The sequence below is a fragment of the Hetaerina americana genome, unplaced genomic scaffold (assembly GCF_022747635.1).
Source record: "Hetaerina americana unplaced genomic scaffold, ioHetAmer1.1.p SCAF_179, whole genome shotgun sequence".
In the NCBI taxonomy this organism is placed as follows: domain Eukaryota; kingdom Metazoa; phylum Arthropoda; class Insecta; order Odonata; family Calopterygidae; genus Hetaerina; species Hetaerina americana.
Window position 1 is genome coordinate 269579 of NW_027286740.1, and position 19414 is coordinate 288992.

Consider the following 19414-nt stretch of genomic DNA (forward strand, 5'->3'; position numbering starts at 1 on the left):
ATTTTTAAGCACTCATTAATAACTGCAATCTCTTGGATGTATGATTAACTATTGCTTGATCAACTGTGAGTAAGTGGCACTCATGCGGAGTCTTCCCAGATAGACAAGGGAATTACGATGCTCTACAAAATGCAATGATTCCTACATTATGTGCAATTCCTACATTATGTGCATTATGTACATAATTTAGCAATTATTTACTATTTGTCTGAGAGGTCTAATTCAATATTAGGTCTTTGAGCGATATATGGGTCAAAAGTTACTTCTTGCTTTAAGACTAAATTTAAAAAAATGAAACAGCACAATACAATTAAAAATTTTGCAATTGAGTTTTCAAATTGCTAAATGTGACTTGCTTTCCAAATGCTTCAAGCATCCTCAGCAATGCTGAATAAAGTTTCACGTCACTCCCTTTATTTGGTCATATTATTTAATTTATTTTTAAAGATGGTGTCTTGTCACATCTAACACAATAAATATGCTATTGTAACTTTCCTATTCATTTATCAATTTTAATTTGATGCACATGAAATCAATCCAAAGGCTATTTATATCCCTAAATTCTTGCGTAGTCAATTAAGCCCAGATCTCCTGAGAAAGAGGATGTGTTTAAAAAAATGAGGGACGTATTAGATTCCCGAGTGACTGTTTCTTTGTGTGATGGGCATTGCTTTCCTTCTGCTAACAGAACAAGGTGAAGCAGCAGCGGGCAAAGGCGACCCTCATGGGACTCTCGTCCATCCGACGGGACGGAGATGTGGCTGTCAACCTCATGTCCACACACACCTCTGTGCGCAGCAACTTCCTCCTGGGGCCGCTCATCCTCAAGGTGGAGAAGGAGGTGAGAGAGGAGGTCACTCCGCAGAGATCCCATCCCAACCCACCCCTTCTCCCTCCCTCCCTCTCTCTCGCCAGACGGAAAAAAAACACACTTTCATCATAGTGTTTTTCCAAATGGTACAAATTCATATTTAATGGATATACACGGTAATAGGCTTGGGATGAGAGTAAATGAATGCAAAATAAAGATTATGCAGTTTTCCAGTAAGGGAAAGGCCTAATTCAATTTCAAAATAGGAGTTCATAAACTTGAGCAGGTGCAACAGTTTACACGCCTTGGAAGTGCTTAGGACCAAAATCATCAAAGTAGTAGGGACATAAGAAGAGGATTCAAGTCAGGAGGAGGGAATTGATGACAGGGAACTTGGGTAAGGATGTTAAGAAAAAGATCGTTAAAGCCATGATATGGAGCGTAGTTATGTGTGGCGCGGAAATATGATCACTGAAGCAGGATGATAGGTATATATTGGAGGCTTTTCAAATGTAGGTGTGGAGAAGGATGGAGAAGGTGAAATGGACCGAAAGGAAAACAAATAAGGAAGGTTTTGGTATGGTGGGCGAGGAGAGGGGTTTCTTGGGAGAAATCCTAAGGAGGCAGGAAAAATGGATGAAGGGTGTATTGATGGTTAGTGTGATGTTGAAGACTGTAATAGAGAGGAGAATGTTAGGCAAACAAGGGAAAGGATGGGGATGTTGGATGGGATGAAGAGAGAAAGGAAGTATGTGGAGATAAGAAGGGGTTTGTGTCTGTTGGGAGAGAAAAGGGAATTGTTGCTGTATCATTTGGTATCTTATGTCCATCCAAAACCTACCTTAATGTTCGATTACCACTGATAATAATAATAATAATATTATCACCCTTGTGTTGTAAAAATAATACCATCCTTGACAAGGGAGAAATAATTGAAGTGATTCCCCATTTAATTCCTCAATTGATAATATGTTAAATAATCAATGGCAGTTGGCATTGGCTAAGATGGATACATTGAATGTTAAGATGATGATGAGGACAGGTAAGCGAGAAAATATTGAGGTAAAATGTAAAAAGAAGGTATGCTCTATGCTACATTTATGTGAAGTGAGATGGAGAGACATCTTGGATTTCTGGATTAGTAGTTTCAGTGCAATTTACTGTGGGAGGAGAGAATGTGGAGTGGCAGCGGCACTGAGTGGGACACTTGGGAGAAGGATAGTGAATCTTGAGGAGGTGAGTGATAGTAGTCTATCGGTAGTGATAAGAGTGGATCCAACCAATCTAGTCATAATCCAGGTGTACATGCCGGCAAGTAGGCCCTGGAAGATAGAAGCGGATAGTGTGTATTATCAATTAGAAGAAATTATTAGGAGTAAGTCAGTAAGGAAACATGAAATACGCATAGACGTGGGAGATCAGACCACAGTTGTAGGTGAAGGGAGGGATTTGAGAGCGAAGGGAGGGATATGAAAGCAGTCAAAATGTATGGTTTAGGGATTAAATATGATTGTGGAGAAAAAGAATACCATTTCTACGTAAGAAGGAGATTGGTAATAACTAACACTTGGCTCCAATATCATTACAGGTATAGGTACACATGGAAACTGCCAGGAGGAACAAGTAGGTCCCATAGATTATATCATGTTTTGACATAGGTTTAGAAACGGTGTCATCAGCTAATGTAGTTTCTCAGCCATGAATGCAGATTGAGACTGCAATTTCATTTTCATGCAATGCAATTTAAAATTAAAAAGGATTGCATTAGTTATTAGAGTGGAAATGTGCTGGTCATGTATATAAAACTGATTTCAAATTTAACTCTATTTTTCACCCCACTGGATTTATGCTCAGAGAATGGCATTAAAATCTGCAGAAAACATATTGGCCAGGTTTTGGAGCTTGTCACATGTTGTGAATTCCTCTTTCAGTTTGGGCGCGGCGAGACCAAGGAACTGAGGAGCGCCTCAGCGGTCACCGAGGAAATGTCCGGCATCATGAGCCTCCGGGTGTCCCTGGATGGGACGGCCACTTTGCACAACATCCGGGTGCTCCAGCCGAAACAGGTGAGTGCATCTTCGTTGCCTGAAGGAGTCCAATTAGACCCAATGGATGTCGGCCTCTTTGCCTGGTGCCACTGCCACACTCCCTTGCAGCGACTTATGGGCTATTGTGTTGATGTGGACTGTTGTGTGCTGGCAGAATTATGTATACTCATGTAATTATTACGCCTCACCCTATCGAGACGGTGGGTGACAGGGGGGTGTGTGTGGTCACCAGCCATTAGCATTGCGGCAGCCGCTAATCATTGGATTTCCATGCAATTTTATAGCTGAGTGTACAGTTTGAATTGTTGCTTTCCGACTGTTGTGGTCGAGGAGCTTCCAATGTGTCGCTCTGTCCAGTGGTGAATTCACCATGACCTCTCCTTAAGTGCTCCCACCATTGTCATGGGAGTTTAAAATTACATTGTCCGGGTAACAAGGCTTGACCTAATATGGGGATCATGGAGCCCCTTCAAAAGAGTTAACAAGGCCTGGTGCTACTACTGATATCATTGGGATTATTCCATTGAATCACCACGGGTAAAGAACGAGGCATGTTTCCGAAGGAAGGGTTTTTTTTTGTTTGTCGCTAGGCCAGTGAAAAATTCTTTTATTTTTGTCCCTATTTGGTTTTGAACTGAACTTTGTTCTTTTTGATACATTAATGCTGGAAAAGAAAACCCTTGTGCATCAGTGCCAATATTCCTAAGGGACATGGACCAATGTCGCTTAGAATCCAATAACCATTGTTTCACCCACGCTGGTAGTATGAGTGCACATGGATACCGCCAGTCGTGGGAACCCCCACAATTATATGCAAACAACCTCTTCAAAAATTTTTTATTAGAGAAATGTTGTCCAAATCGTTGTTCTTGTTCATATCACAACATTTCGAATGAAGTTATGGATGGATTCCATTTAATTCAATAATAAAATAGTGGCTTTCAAAAAAATAATTATGTGATCTTGTTTTTCTTACGAGAGCGCTTTGAATAGTCACCACCTGTGGGATTCAATTGTATTTTGCAAGTTCAGTTATGCTATAAGAACACAATACCTTCGATTTTACGTATCTGTGATTACTCATAAATTATCCAAAGGTTGACAGAGAAGGACATAATTGAATGTACGTATCAATTCCACATCAAGACATTGAAGACGATTACTTGCATCGAGAGGCTATCTGAGAATAGAAATTAACGTGGAATGGCTCTGTGCCTTTCTCCATCAGCATCTTTCTCGAACGGTTTTCATTAAGTCGTAAATAGTTTCCAGAACTCACTAAACTGAATGGACAAAACATGAAAAAGTTGTTTTTAACATTTCCGTACTATTTGACAATGTGCATGATTAACCCATTGTTGAGGCATCTGTGGTGGCACTGCTGCTGTGGAAGAATAACTAATGGTGTGACTCTGTCATTCTCCTTGCTTCACGTTGCTTCTGCAGGTCCGCGTGGAGAGCCCCGATGACCACGACCGGACGAGGGAGTTCGTGTGGCGCAGGTCGAGCCACATTGCTCACCTGGTCTCGCGCAAACTGACGGCCGCCGCCCGGTCACTGCTTGGGTCACAGCGGAGGAATGGCCAGGACAAGGTTATGCCGGGAGCGAACCAGAGCGACATCGAAGCCCTCCCCCTTGCCCCCCAACTCAGATGAACCGGAAGACCTCTCATCTCATTGGGCAGCCGATACGTAGTGCCTGCCCAGTCCGCCATTGAACCAGAAGCCACTGCTGGAACATTGTTTCATTTTGCCATTCCATCGATAGTATTTTTCATTGGATTTAGTGAGCATGCCCATCACAAGGAATAATATTTATTTTTTATTTATAAATATATTTATTTAATGTATGTATTTAACTATTTTTGTACCTTTTCTTAATTTACTAAAATTTTAAAACTGATCGTTCGGAGCAATAAAATATATTTTTTTCCCATTATAAAATACATTTTCCCTACTCCAGGTGTAATGCCTACTTCCGTCAACTGTGCATCTTATTACAGTTGCATTACATGCAATATTTAATCCTACATTGATTGGTACCTGGTAACAGCCTGAGTTACTAGGAGCTCATAATTAACTATTAATCCAAAAACTGTCAAGTGGACTTTTAAATTGCTTAAATAAGGAATAACACCAATGGAGATCACAGACACTCTGGTCCAGGAGTAATACTGGGGCTGGAACCAAGACCCGGACCTCAAATACCTATCTGAGAGCGTTGCCCCGCCGACACAATTAATTGACCCCGTCAGGGGAAGCAGAGTTTAACGTTATTGGGGGCTGTACCCTTAAATCCCAATTAGAGATAAATTATTCTTGATTCATCATACTTTCTATTCTTCATGACATTCAACACCCACCCTGCACTCATACGAGACTGTCATGGTGGGGAACACGCAATCACAGATACCAAACAGAACAAAAGAGGCACTCGCGATGATCCTAAAAGCATTTAAGAAAAGGAATTGTTATTCGTATGGTTTTCAAAGTACTCATATTTTCAGAAATTCTCCACAGCGATATTAAATTGTTTTGATCCCAAAAATAAAATGTGAGGACTTATACAACAGTTGTACATTTTCAATGAAAATTTTTATTAGTCGTGAAAAAACTATATTTTTTCATGAATGTGAATTACCACTTTAAAGTTGAAAAAAATGTGGAACGCTTCACGATTTTGCGTGTCATCCTTGCGCAGGGGCCATGCTAATCTTCTCTGTATCGTTCCAATTTTAGTATATGTACCGCCGAAGCGAGTACGAATATTGATTGCGATTTCCACTTAAATATATACTACTACTATACTGCTTTTGCATAATAGCGAGAGCTAACTATTTTTTCTTTACTTTTGCAAAATAACTCCTTTTTTGAATAATCATTTATAACTGTAATAAGGATATAACTCCTGTTAACACAGCTAGTAGTTTGTTTTATTTTAGTATGATTTTCAAGTTATAAATTCTAGAGTTTAATTAAAGCGCAACTGAGTTGACTGCGGAAAGCCCGCGCTGACCCAAGGATATGCATAATAAAATGAATGTCAGGGAACACAAAAATAGTTTTTATCGGAGGCGAAAGAATTATTAATTTTAAAATCAAGAGATGTATCTCTCAGCGAAAAATATTGTTTTAAAAAGTTGTTTCGTACGTGGCAAATTAGGCCATAAATACATAGGCTCTACTGTATGTCTAAATACTTTTCAAAATGACGTGACAAGATGAAATATTTCTATTTTCATCGCAGATGAGAAGTGATATTTCTCGTATTTCATTGTCTCACAGTTGTACCTCAACAAAACATGATTAAACATGATTGTGTGCAACGAGAACATCACGTACTTCGCTTCTCTCACTGAAATAGTCGACTGAAAACTTTTTCATCGTTGACAGTACAAGCAAGCGGGCAAGCGCAATGCGCAAGTTGTAATTTTAATGGCAGAGGCAGAAGATCACCGACTTTCATCACTGAAAAATGGAAATTAGCTTGAAGATGCACGTAATAGATTCAATCGCGAGACTGAATACAGATGCACTTAAAAATTACGCCATGAGCAGATTGTAATCCATTGTTTTAACCTTTTTTCATAGTTAAGCTTTTCGTTTTATATTCTGGTTACAAAGTGGGGGTTTTTCATTTTATTGAGGTTAATGCGATCCTTAAAACATGTCGAAAACAAATGCGAAAGAAAAGGAAAAACCCTTTCATGAAAAGCTGAAGCAGTTTTTTCGGATAAACAAAGGTAGGAGGCTATTAAGGTAAGTGCCAACATATGTGAAGGAAATGTCTGTACCGATAAAATTTGCACTTTTCAGGGAACTTTAGAGGTCGTGTTGATTGTTCTCTGACCCAAGAAATCGAAAAAGAAATAAGTCCTGACAATCCTAATCACCAGCGCATTAAAGCAATCAAAGAATTGAGTGACCTGGTATTAAACAACCGATTGGAAGATGTATGTGCAATCTGATTTCTTTTGTAAATTCTGCCATCACGGTTGCTTTTCTTTAACCTAATTGAAATTTGTTTTAGAATTCAATTGAAAGACTATGGATTCTTCTTGGAGACCTTCTGCAGAAAAATGTCGCTAAAGAGCATAGGCACATAGCTTTTGCTTTTTTTAGATGTTTAGTCCAGGGACAGTACGAAAAGCTTGGTATGATGAGAGCCCAGTTCTTCCGGATTATAAAAACTCATGACATACCAGAAGATGCCAATCCCCGGTAAACGCCCTATCTGCTCAATATATGAAAACAATGTGTATGTTTTTCATTTAATTGCAATTATTTAATAATCATCATTCTCTCGAATAGCCCTTAACACAGACAGATATACTAGCCTCTAAGTGCGTATATCTAATAGTCAGTTACTGTTTCCTGTCTTGCGATGTTAAATGTTTTCCTGTCAAATAAAGAGTATTAATAGTATCAGTGTAGATTAATTGGAAGTGAAATAAAGGATTAGTCTGTGATTTGTTATGAACATGATTTTGCAACTACGGGAAAAAATAAAGATAATTTCCAAACTTGCCTTCAAGACTTGATCTTCTTCAAAGCCTTACCGAAAATGGGAAAGATATCCAGTATTTTGAGGAGGAAATCGCCCCATTTTTACTGCATTGGATGCCTGCTATTGCTGGAACTCCAAGGACAAATGATTTTCTCCTGGTGCTCGTCAACCTCATAAAATATAACGCAGGATATGTTGATGAAGATATTATTGTTGGCTTGGTTGAGTGAGTATGTCAATGGCAATTATATATAGATTTTCGTAAGTGAGGGTTAATTTCACATAATAGTAATTCCTGTTAATGTTTTATGAATCTGGTGCTGAATAAAGCGAAGTCATAGATCCCAGTTCGCCAGGTGACACATTGCACATGATCAGTGAATGTTATCATTCAAGTTTTTAGTTTTCAAAGGCTTCCTTAAAAATGAATTTTTTGTATTTGCCATTTCAATTTTATACATTCTCTTCCACTTTTTAAAACATTAGTATGCTGTGGGAATAGTTAACATTCCAATACCAAAAGCATCGGAAATGTAATCTATAACCATATCAGTGAAGATCAGCATATTTTCCTGTTGCTGAAGCCATGCAAGAAAATTTGCAAGAACTGGAAATTTCCTTATCCATCCTATGTTGCAGGGCTACTTGTGGCCCTGCTTAAATGAGAGGCATATGTGATAGGTGTGAAAGAGCCCAGTATAAAGTTTTTAAGGCTTAAATATAGAAATCAGGGGGAAAATATATTACTTGAAATATAGAATTTAAAATTCCCTGTTTTGAAAAAAATGCTGTAAAGTTTGTCTGTCACCTTTAATATTCCCTTTGAAATGGTGCTTCCAATGCTGAATGGACTCAAAGCACTGCTACAATTCTAATCCACTCCTAACACATGCACTAAATAGGCACCATTGGACCCCATGTTTTGACTCCATAAACACGCTACCTCCCTTCATTCCCTTCAACAAGTTTTCATTCCTTCCATTCACACCGGACATTCTTTTCTCAATGGCTGTCATCATTATTTCCATTGCCACTCAATATGTCTTGCATCTGCTTTTTCTGCCTCTTCAGATACCTCCAAGCAACTTTTTTTCTTCCAATACCACGCCCAGCACTTCTTTGTTCATTTTCCTCTTAGACCAAAGTATTTTTGCCATTCTTGTCCTCATTGAATTCTCAAAAGCCTCCAGTCTCCTCTTGTTTCCTTGCCTCAAATTCATGTTAGGCAGTCATACAAAACCAAACCCCAAATAATGTTTTCCTAACCTCTTGTTTTCATTTTAAATCAAGATCCTTCTCACCATCTCTCTCCTCTTTGAAAAACTACTTGGACTAATTCATTGCCCTCACTGCTTTGTTCAATATCATTTTAAGCATTTCCTAAATAAGCGAAGTGTTCAACCAGATCTAATTTATGCCCTCCAACTTTGTTTAACGTAGCCTTCCTATTTCTTGAGAACCTCACTATCGTCTTCTTTGTTTGATTGATTCTCATCCCGCACCTAGCACACTGGTTCTGCAATGTGCTCAGCAGTGGTTTCAATCCCTTTGTTGGCTGACTGACTAATGCCCATGATCCACTCTGCCGTGCCACAGCATGATGTGCCGGCATGGAGTGTGCATCTAACCACAGCCACCAGTGATGGGAGCTCGCCACTCCCTATGTCAGCTTCCCTTCAAGCTTCACCTCAAAGACTCTGCTTGGAAGTGCTCATTAAGGAGAGGTTTGCCACATAGCAGTGATCCTAAGTCATCCTGTGCACCCACAGCTTGATCATTCAAAAGTCGGACTTGATCAGTTCCCAACTTACTTTCCTTCCTCACTCCAGCCCTTCCCTTACCTCTATTGCTGTGTCCTTCATGCACCTATGGTTGTGATGAAAATGTGTGCTGATTGGTAACTTGTGTGTCTCACTGCCCTTAGTGACTCTCTATCCAATACCCATGCCTTTGCAACCTGAGGCCTATGCATTCGGGTTACGTACAAGTTGCCTCTGCCTCCTATGTATGTATTCTATTTGCTGCCATATGTACTTCATCTCAATTATACTCTTTTTGAACACCTCAAAATACAGTTAATGAGCAAATATGGCCTGGGTGCACTGTAATGGCATTGCGCATATACCCTTCACAAACATTAACTGAGCTTCCCCTGAGTAATCTTTTGCCCTCTTTGTGTATTCTTTCAAGCTTCCCAGAACCTTATGGCTCATTATTTTTCCTATTGATTCTTTAATGGTGTGCTCAGAGTTTTTCCACTAAATCCTGAAAATTCGTATACTCCCTATGTGCACTGTGTGTGCCCATTCCACCCTTTCTTTGTAACTACTCATATCCTTACGTGCTCTTCACAACTTTTTCTTCTTCAATTTTTGTCTACATTTTTTTAATTATTCGTCTATCTTAATTAAATAAAGAACACGATGTATCTTTCCACTGTCCTTTATTCACGTACAGCTAGTTTCAACGCTCAAGCGTTGTCATCAGGTGTGATGATGACACTTGAGCGTTGAAACTAGTTGCACGTGAATAAGGGCAGTGGAAAGATGCATTGTGTTCTTCATTTAATATAACCACTCTGCTGTGAAAGGCGGATGGTGTAGCTTCCGCTGTGGGCTTTTTTGAGGAATGCTTTAACCTTTCAAGACTGTTAATTTTATCACAGATGATGATGCTTGAGCGTTGAAACTAGTTGTACGTGAATAAAGGACAGTGGAAAGATGCATTGTATTCTTCATTTAATTAACATTAATTTCCATTAAGTTGAGCTGGGAACAATTGAATATTCGTCTATCTTCTTAATATCATCCTTTGAAATCCATGATTTCTTAATCCTTACCATTTATCATTCTTGCACTTGGGTTTGTTGCCTCCTTGTGCATTTTTAAAGGTATTCCTAACTTCACCATGTCTATGTCTCGTTCCTCACTCTTGAATTTAATTTATTTCCCCCTTGAGTCTCCTTCCTTCATCCCAGTTGAAGCCTCCTATTTTTACCATCACTTTTTCCTCTCAGAATTGCCATTTCACCCTGTTACACATGACTAAATTATTTGCACAAATTGAAAACTGCACTAAAATAATCTATGTCTATTTTTGACAAGCTGTGTGGATTAATAATCCTTTTTCTAAATCTGTCATCATGGGTCACCAACCCAATCATTATCAATCGCAGCAGTTCTCCTTAATTACCCACCATTGCCTCCATTCCTTCATCGCTCTGTGGACCGATACCTGCCATCGCCTGTTCTTGATATGTTATTCATCCTTGGTCTTCCCCTGCAGTCCTTAGCCTTCATACGTACTTCCTTCAGTCTTGGCCTTGGGGCTAGGCCTTCATAAGCGAGCACTTCCCTTTAGTTTCCCTCTTCTTGTCGTGGCTGTTGTCCGGAGGCTTCTTTCACCGCTTGATATTTTCATATGAACTTCACCATCCTCTGCATCACTCAGACATTCTAAGTTGCTACTCTCATGGTTTTGGTCCTTTTCTATGTATTCTTTCCTTTTATTGCGTTTTATTAAGTTACACTCCATAAAATGCAAGAAAATCAGTCACATTCATTCCCATAGCCAAATTTATGTAAAAGTGCTCCAAATCTGGCTGTGCTTGTTGATTTGTTCTCAAATGCTGTGTAAAATGTTATATTTTATTTCAAATCCAGGAATACTTGTCTCCTGTGCCTCAGAACGAATTCTAAAGAAGTAGTGCTCTCATGTATCCAAGTCCTTGATGCTGTCGTGTGCTACAGTATCCTGCCATTTGATTCATTGACCACATTCATTTGTGCACTGTGCCGAACTGCCAACATTGAACCATTTTATCAAAGCTGTTGGAAGGTAAAGTAGGAGTTATGCTTATCAAGTTAGTATGAAGTTTAAGTTAGCCATTCGGGTGGTTTAGACTTTTAACGCTGAACATAGGGGAATGCTTTAGTCTTGCATATAATGCTGTATATTTGAAAGTTCTGGGTGGCCTGAATTCACAGTTGTTGAAAATGGGAAGTTCTTGTAAATGCCAGAAAAATACTGATATGTACATTTCTATATCCAGAAAAGTAAAATTATTCGTAATTATTGATGGAACAAACTTCACTCCTAGAAATGTTAATTGTATTGATTGAAACCAATTGTCTTTATAAAAATTACTTTTTGGGAACCTCTGAGCATTGTTTCCGAGGAAGATTAACTGGTGCTCAAAAAATATGTCATATCTCGGGTAAAGCCGAGAGTGTTTTATTAAGTCACCAAGAATCGAATGCAGGCCCTGTTGTGAGTAGCCAATGGCTCTTTCCCCTTTGAGCTACATACATTGTTCCCAAATATTCTCAAAAAGATATTTTCTTAGTATTGATTGTCTCATGTTGGCAATAGTTAATCTTGAGGGTAACCTAAGAGCCATGAGTGATTTATTACCTGCATGTCATGGAAACAAACCCTCTCACTGAACTATGCACATGCAGTTAAAATGTCTGCACAAATGGATGCGATTTATTTATAATTGGAAGTTGATTTATAAATTTTTACAGTGTATACTTGATATTTCTCACTTAAACGATTGGACTTCAAATGTCTGAATGGTTTTTCACTTTACAGATAATGAGAAATTTGTTGGGCACCCACATGGGACACAGTGCCCTCTACACCATGTGCCGCCTGCTGCAAGATCCACTTTGCAGTCAGGACTACTTGCTGCTCCGTGGAGCTGTCATCCACATAAACATGGGATTGTGGGGGTCGGAGCACGTGACATCTTTGAAGTGTACTCCCACTTCAATCCTGCCTTCATACATACAAGTAAATATGGCTCTTTTCTTTTTACAAATGTACATATTTACTTCCTCTCTCCTATGGACTTCAATCTTGAGTAGCTTCAGGCGTGATGTGGTAGAAGTCGAACATAATGAATAACAGATTGAAGCACTTTTCCACTTGATATACTTGATTATCAAGGGGAAAAGTGCTTCAATCAGTTATTCATTGACTTCAATCTTGATGAAGGGAAAAGGCTTGTGTATTGTAATGACATTGACAGTATTCAGCAGAACTACTTAAAGGTTTAGGTAATTGTGGGACAAAGAGTCCTTACGTACTAATTTGTAGAATCTATGAGGAAGAAATCTGGCTGGAAGACTTAGCTACATCAGTGTCAGTTCCTATTCCAAAAAAGGTAAAAGCTATATCATGTGAGGACTACAAAACAATAAGTTTGATTTACCATGCAGCTAAAGTTGTTCTCAGGATCATCAACTAAAGGAGAGGAGAGCACGGAAAATGATTGCTTAGTGGGTGTTCAGTTTGGCTTCAGGAAAGGCAGAGGCACATTTGATGCCATAGCAGTAATGAGATCACTGATGGAGAGAAACATAGAGTTCAATGAGATTGTATTTGCCTGTTTTGTAGAATTCTGAAAAGCATTTGATAGAGTGAATTGGGAAAAACTAATGAGCATATTGAAGAAAATAAGAATAGATTGGAGAGATGGGGGACTAATCTGCAACCTGTACATGTCTCAGACTGCTGGGCAGATGGGCAGTGTTAGGGAGAGGTGTAAGGCAGGGTTGCCCATTATCACCGGTGCTGTTCAACTTATACGTGGAGGAAATGATTAAAAAGGCATGGGAAGAACTGGAGGTAGGAATGAAAGTCAGCATGGAATTCATCAAATCCTTTAGGTTTGCTGATGATGAAGCTTTAGTTTGCCAGTCAGCCAAGGGGTTGCAAGCATTGCTGAGTGAATTGTAAATTCGGTGTGATGATATGGTATGAGAATCAATGTATATAAAACTAAGGTCATGTGGATTTTGAGAAAGAGAAAGGCTTAAGTTGAACATTAAGATAGGAGGGCAAAAACTAAAGCAGGGAAAACAGTTTACATATCTCGGAAGTGTTTTGGACCAACACGGTCAAATTAGTAGGGACATAAGGAGAAGAATAACATTAGGCAGAGGAGCTTTTTGATGAGAGGAATGCTGAGTGTTATGTATTATGTGGGTCTCTCAGTAAGTCCTTAGGATAAATAGAAAAATATTCAATTGTTCCCGGCTCAACCTTGTGGAAATTCATTTTAATAAAATTCATCTTTCCACTGTGGAAAGATACTTTGTATTCTTAATTTTATTTAAATAGAAAAATATTAATTTCGGTGGATGTTTCGATATTTTTCAACATAATCCCCCTTTAGTGTGATGTACGTTTCCCAGGATTACTCCAACATTTTTAAGCCATTAATAAAGTAGAATTTTGGAAGGTCGTCAAAGTATGGTTCTCTGTTGGCAGTGACCTCCTTGTTCAAGGTGAATTATTTTCCGCCAAACCTATTGTTTCGTGTTTGGAAATAAAAAGAAGCCACTGTTTGCCAAATCTGATGAGTACAGTGGATGTTGTAATATTTAGAACTTTGGTGCCTTAATTGTCTCCATCAAAACTGTGAGCTGTGCACCTGGGTGGCATTGTCGTGATGGAAGAGAAATTCTCCATCGAGAGCATACGGCACCCATCTTGCCGAGATTTTTTCACTCCCAGTCTTTCATACAGAATTGAAAACGTACTTTGTGATATGCCGGTGGCCCTAAATGTTTTGTGAACTTTGATATGTCGATCACTCAAACCATATTGTGGAATTAGTCAATGGTACTGGAGGAAGTCACTTCTACTGGACATCCACTAATGATGTCCATCATTGATGGATGTCCAGCCACATTCACTCTCATTTACTCAATTGTAAGCAGTTGCAAGGAGGGGAGCAGATATAGTATGAACTTCACCCAACTCAGCTTTCATCTCTTTTAGTGTTAAGCCTTTTCAATAGAAACGTTAATCAGTGCATGGAAATCATTTTGTCTCCATTTTTCCAAATAAACAAGTGTTCGCTGCTTCGGTCAGCTATGGAAATAAAACCGCGTGATGGTTAGAGTTGAAACTTTAACCGTAGTCTAATGTGAGATGAGACTTACTTAAAGCGAGACTTTTCTGAAACTACGAGCACCATCTCTTGGGTTTTCTAAGGAGTTATTGAATGACCCACATAGTCAACTGTGGTTGGTGAACCAAAAGATTGGAAGTATATGGGAGATAATGGTTTAGGAAGACGGAATGATGAAAGAAGTTATTGAGGCAAAGATTATAATGTAAGGAGTTATTGTGGCACAGGTAATTTTAAAATGTGTCCATGAATGAATTTATGCATATGGAAATAATTGATATGTATTGCCAAGAATGTTTGACAGTTATATTTTAAATCCTGGAAAACATTTCATGTTAAGCATTGCATAATTATCTCATGTTATTACAGTGCATGTTTGGGAAATAAGCCATTGTGCTCCAGGTATAGTTTTTTATGGATATCCTGAGAGTTGTGATAATTGAACATCCTGCTGAGAAGCAGTTACTTACTGTGAATTAATTTACAGTTACCCAAAGTGCTCCTCAACATGTAGCCAGAGGAAAGATGTGGTCACTCGGTAGTATTCGAAATAACCAGCGTGAAGACTCCCTCATAGATGTTTGTGTGATATTTTGTTATGTATAAAAAACTACATTAAAAAATAGAATATAAATTAATTTAAATTATTAAATTATTTTGCATTCAACCATTGCCTAGTGGGAGATAATCATTTTATCTTTTTACTTATAGGTCATGCTACAATTCTTTTGAGTTATCTCAGTAAATATGAAATGTAATTGTTTTTTTCAAATACCTGAATAGCTGCCAAGATTATTTTGTTAGATAACCTAATTGTGTTACTTTGAATTATCCATACTTGTAGAATATTCACTTCTTTACAGATGGAGACCTTTTTGCATTTGGCATTTTACAATTGTTTACCTTGTCAACTTGTGGTTGGTGTCAAAGAGTGTGTGCTTAAGCCCTAGTGTTGAAAAGTTTCCAGAGTTACCTATTAGAGCAGGCACCAGGTCTTGAGAATTCGTGAAGAGGGATTTAATATGATGAGTGGAGAGTGGTGCATTATACATTAACTATAAATTGTTGTGAAAGGGATTGGAAAACATCTCTTTTCGCTGGACATTTTTGCTTTTAGGAAGTATTTGTAGTTGAGTTCATTAATGATAGAATGTGTCATTCCAATGTTTGTTAATATTTCTGTTAATTTTATGGATGAATTTCCATGCATATTTATTGCATACTCCAATGATATTGTTGACTACCTATATTTATGAATCCCTCCTTCCAAAACATTGCAGGCCATGAAATATGACTATCCCATAGTTAATTTTGAAGTGATTTGGGGTATACAGAGACTTGTGGATGAACATGGATCTGAGCTGCATGATCCTGCTTGGGATCTTGTTTTAACTATTGTAGAGCTTACTATAACTCATATCGGTGAGTGAACCATGTCCCTTTACTTATATTAAAGCTTAATGATTCATATTATTATTTGGATATGCATTAGTGGAGGATCAGCGATCATCCGTGTGAATGGGGCTACAGTAATGGTCATAATTGTTTTTAAACTTAAATCAGACAAAATTCAAGGCTTTAAAATTAGTTTTGATATCTTGAAATTACCTTTCAAATTTGCAGTTTTTATCTTGGTGTATAATATTTTTAATTCAATCAAATCTCCATCAGACTCTTCAATAATAAAATCATCTTTGTGTGATGGCGAAAGTCATTATTTTATTTAATTTTTCATTCAAAATGTAAACCTTTACTAAGATTGGAAATGCTCCTAAACACACTCAAAGAGTGTAAAATGTGTATTGAAGCCAGGGAAAAATAAATAAAGTAAATTTGTCTCGAAAATCTTTTTATTGTTTTGCTGTGCAAGTTTTAAATTGTAAGATTATCTGAAAAAATATAGCCTGAATGTCTTTATTTTCAAGTTCAAATGAACTTGATATGTTCTGTGCTGGTTACATTTAAGTTAATGGTGGTGAAATCATGTCTAATTATCTGGTTGGAAACAAATATTTTCAGAAACAAGTGCTCATACCAACCATAAATCAAGGATTTCAAGCAATTTACATGAAACAATATCCAAAATAGAAAAACTCATTGAGAAGGATCAGTTCAACGGCTGTGTTGGAAGAGTCTACGATTTGATTGAGCGCTGTTCTGCTGGTCGACCAGTAACTATACTCATTTCATAACTTCTGACTTTGCATGTGTCATTTGTTAGAATCATTTTAGCTCACAAATCTCTCCATCTAGCATGCTAATAGAGAGGAGACTTTCAGGAATTCCTTTGATGCCCATCAAAAAGTCCACAATTGAAAATGTGCATTAACTTTGTAATGCTCCCAAGAAAAATTCATAAGAATGCTGTATTATAATTTTCTAATTGTAATTAATACAGATCATTAGATGCTCCAATTTTTACACCCTAAAAATGTGAAAATTTTCTCAACTGTGCGTGTAATGTGACTCTTGCTTTTAACCCTTCTTCTGGCATAACCTTGCACTTCGACAATGCATTTTTCCAAGTGGAAGGAACTTACCCTTCCTCTTATTCCTTAATCATGTTTGGTGTTCTTTAATCCTCTCTTTAAATTTTTATCCTGTTTGCCCAATACACTTCATTTACACTCTGAGCACTTTAACTCATACACTCTACTCCTCTCGTTTTTGGGGACTTAGTCTTTAGTGTGAGAGATCAGGTTCCTAAGGCATGAACCACTGTAAAGGGCACATTTAATTTTTTTTAAGTAAAATTTTGATTACTTTTTGAGAAATAATTCCTAGATAGAGTATTCATCACCATTTGGTAGTAGGATCTTTTAAATGTTTAGGGTTGTAAATGTGGCTTAAGGCTATATTTGTAAGTTTCTTCGGCTAAAGTTTACTAATTAGATCTTCTGAACAGCCATTGTTTACTGCTAACGTTTTAATTACATTAAGTTCCTTATTTACATTGAATTTTGCCTTAGGGATAGAGGTTAAACGGTGGATCATTGCATGAAATGCCGCAAGCTTTTGGGCAAAGCAATACCTTGAAGAGGAATTAATGAATTGTTCCGTAGACATTTCCTGCTGAAAAATGGAGTACTATAACCCATCGTTGTCTTAACAAATAGATAGGTTGAGGAAATTCACGGAATCTCTTTCCTCTTTTTCACACATGAATTGTTTATTAGAATCGACAGAATTTAAATGCACCAGAAACTTACCTAGTTGCCTCTCGGAACCTGTCCTCACGCAGAAGACTTTGTCTACATATCTAAACCAACAAAATACGATATTAATAAGAGGGTGAGCTGAGGAGAACAAAAATTTTTCTAAATTGTCCATATAAATAATATCGGCCAGGAGTGGGGACAGGGGCGAGCCCATTGCTAAACCATTGGGCTGTTGGAAATATGAACCATAAAAAATAAAATAATTTTTGGAAACACACGTCTTTAGTAACAAGCAGAGTTCACTAATAACTGGCACTGGGATGGATTTCCAGATGAGAATGATACTGGATACTTTGAGAATGATGTCTGCCAGAAATGCAGTGAGATTTCCTTTCAAAAAAGAGCAACAATCAACCGTAAGCTTTAGTTACTCTGGAAAAATGAGTCCAGTTTAAAATCAACAAGTTCTAGGTGTGACGATAAGTTTGGGTAGAATGGAAAATAATGAGAAAGTGTGATGATAGCTTGTCTGCAAATTTCAATCAACTTCTTTGCTCTCCTTAAACCACCCTTGCTCTCTTTTCCTTCTTACGTCTGTCCTTAACACTTAAAATGTGTGTACCCTAATTCTCCTTTTCTTTCCATTTTCAACTAAATACTCGGGTGGAAAATATTATTGTTGAGAAATTGCCCAATTTTTTTTAGTATCCTTTTGACCTTCATTAAAGTATTTTGAATGGATACATCATTTATTTATTTTTGACTTCTTTGTAATAACATTGTTTCTTTTTTCTTAACTCTTGCAGGAAGGCTCAGTTCTTCGCCTTGTGTCTTACCTTTCTAGTTCCATGGTGCCAACTCGTGCTACTTGGTTAGACAAAATTAGAATGCTAGTGGAGAAATACTTTCGATATGAAACTAGAACTAGCATACGCATCAGAGTGCTTGATATTTTGTCCGACATCATAAGGACTAATAGGTATGTTCTTTATCATCTCTTGTTAATTTCCTTTCACTCAAAAACCAACCCATGCACAATGGATCGCCAAGGATCCTCTGAATGACCCGTTCCACTGTTTGTCGTTCCGATGTCATATTTTATCCCATGAATGTTAACTTCTGCGTTGTAAAGTCAGCATAGTCTCCACGAATTCCTTTGCCTACATCTCCATTTTTAGTTGGATATGACTATTGTTTGAGCATTAGGAATTAAGACTAGTTACAATTGTTTACTGATACATGTGCTGCAGGTAATGCCCTGGAAAGCTAACATTAATTTTCCTAGATTTCAATATAATCTTGATTTTTCTGAATGAGAGATTAATGGGATGGATTTATAGACACTAGTGTTCCTCAGGAGGCCGTTTTTGAAAGTGGATTGAAATGTAAGCTAACTTAAAATTCCGATACCTTCACCAGTGATCATGTGAAAATGTGATGTAATCAAAGAGAATCACGTACAAAGTTTAATAAGTGGGGAATACATAAAAGGAAGTAATTGAAGTAGTTGTTTGGAGCCATCAGTTATCAATCTGAAGGTACATTTGCTTTCCATTCTCTTCTGGTCACAGCTGTAATAGCCCTTTCATTTCTTCTGACACCATGACCTTTCATTGTGTCTGGTCAGTGCCTCAACTTATTTTATTCAATTGGCAATGATCGATTTCATTTCATTAGGTCACTCTACGAAGAAGATCTCATGGAAAGGGTGGTTGTTCCTCACTTGCAGCATGTGGATTCTGATCCGGACACTGCCGTTCGAAATGCAGCGGCTCAATTATTGATTGATCTCTGCCTTGAGTGTGAGAGCAAGAGGTGCCTTGAGCTACTTGACATATTAGAAAAGGTAAGGAGCCCACCTCCTCTCATAGCCATGCCTGACGCTACCTTCTCTCGACTCTCCCAAGTGATGAAGTTCTTTTGACGGTGAGAAAGGACTGGGGAAAGTTTGAGCAGCATCCGATTTCT

The 19414-nt window shown here is 37.9% G+C and overlaps 1 protein-coding gene and 1 non-coding gene across 2 annotated transcripts in view; one reads left to right on the forward strand and one right to left on the reverse strand.

Moving 5' to 3' along the window:
• Positions 1-5515: 5515 nt before the first annotated feature.
• Positions 5516-5622, reverse strand: LOC139687198 (U6 spliceosomal RNA). The gene has a single exon (XR_011700623.1). It is a non-coding gene; the product is annotated as a U6 spliceosomal RNA (small nuclear RNA).
• A 659-nt stretch (positions 5623-6281) lies between these two features.
• Positions 6282-19414, forward strand: part of LOC139687197 (tuberin-like) — a 64454-nt gene continuing 51321 nt past the window's right edge. The window contains exons 1-10 of the mRNA XM_071584320.1: positions 6282-6602; positions 6676-6812; positions 6890-7080; positions 7395-7592; positions 11029-11203; positions 11960-12160; positions 15569-15710; positions 16308-16459; positions 18253-18425; positions 19124-19292. Of these exons, the coding sequence (XP_071440421.1) occupies positions 6527-6602; positions 6676-6812; positions 6890-7080; positions 7395-7592; positions 11029-11203; positions 11960-12160; positions 15569-15710; positions 16308-16459; positions 18253-18425; positions 19124-19292 (1614 nt within the window). The 5' untranslated portion in view covers positions 6282-6526. The remainder of the gene's footprint in view (positions 6603-6675; positions 6813-6889; positions 7081-7394; positions 7593-11028; positions 11204-11959; positions 12161-15568; positions 15711-16307; positions 16460-18252; positions 18426-19123; positions 19293-19414) is intronic.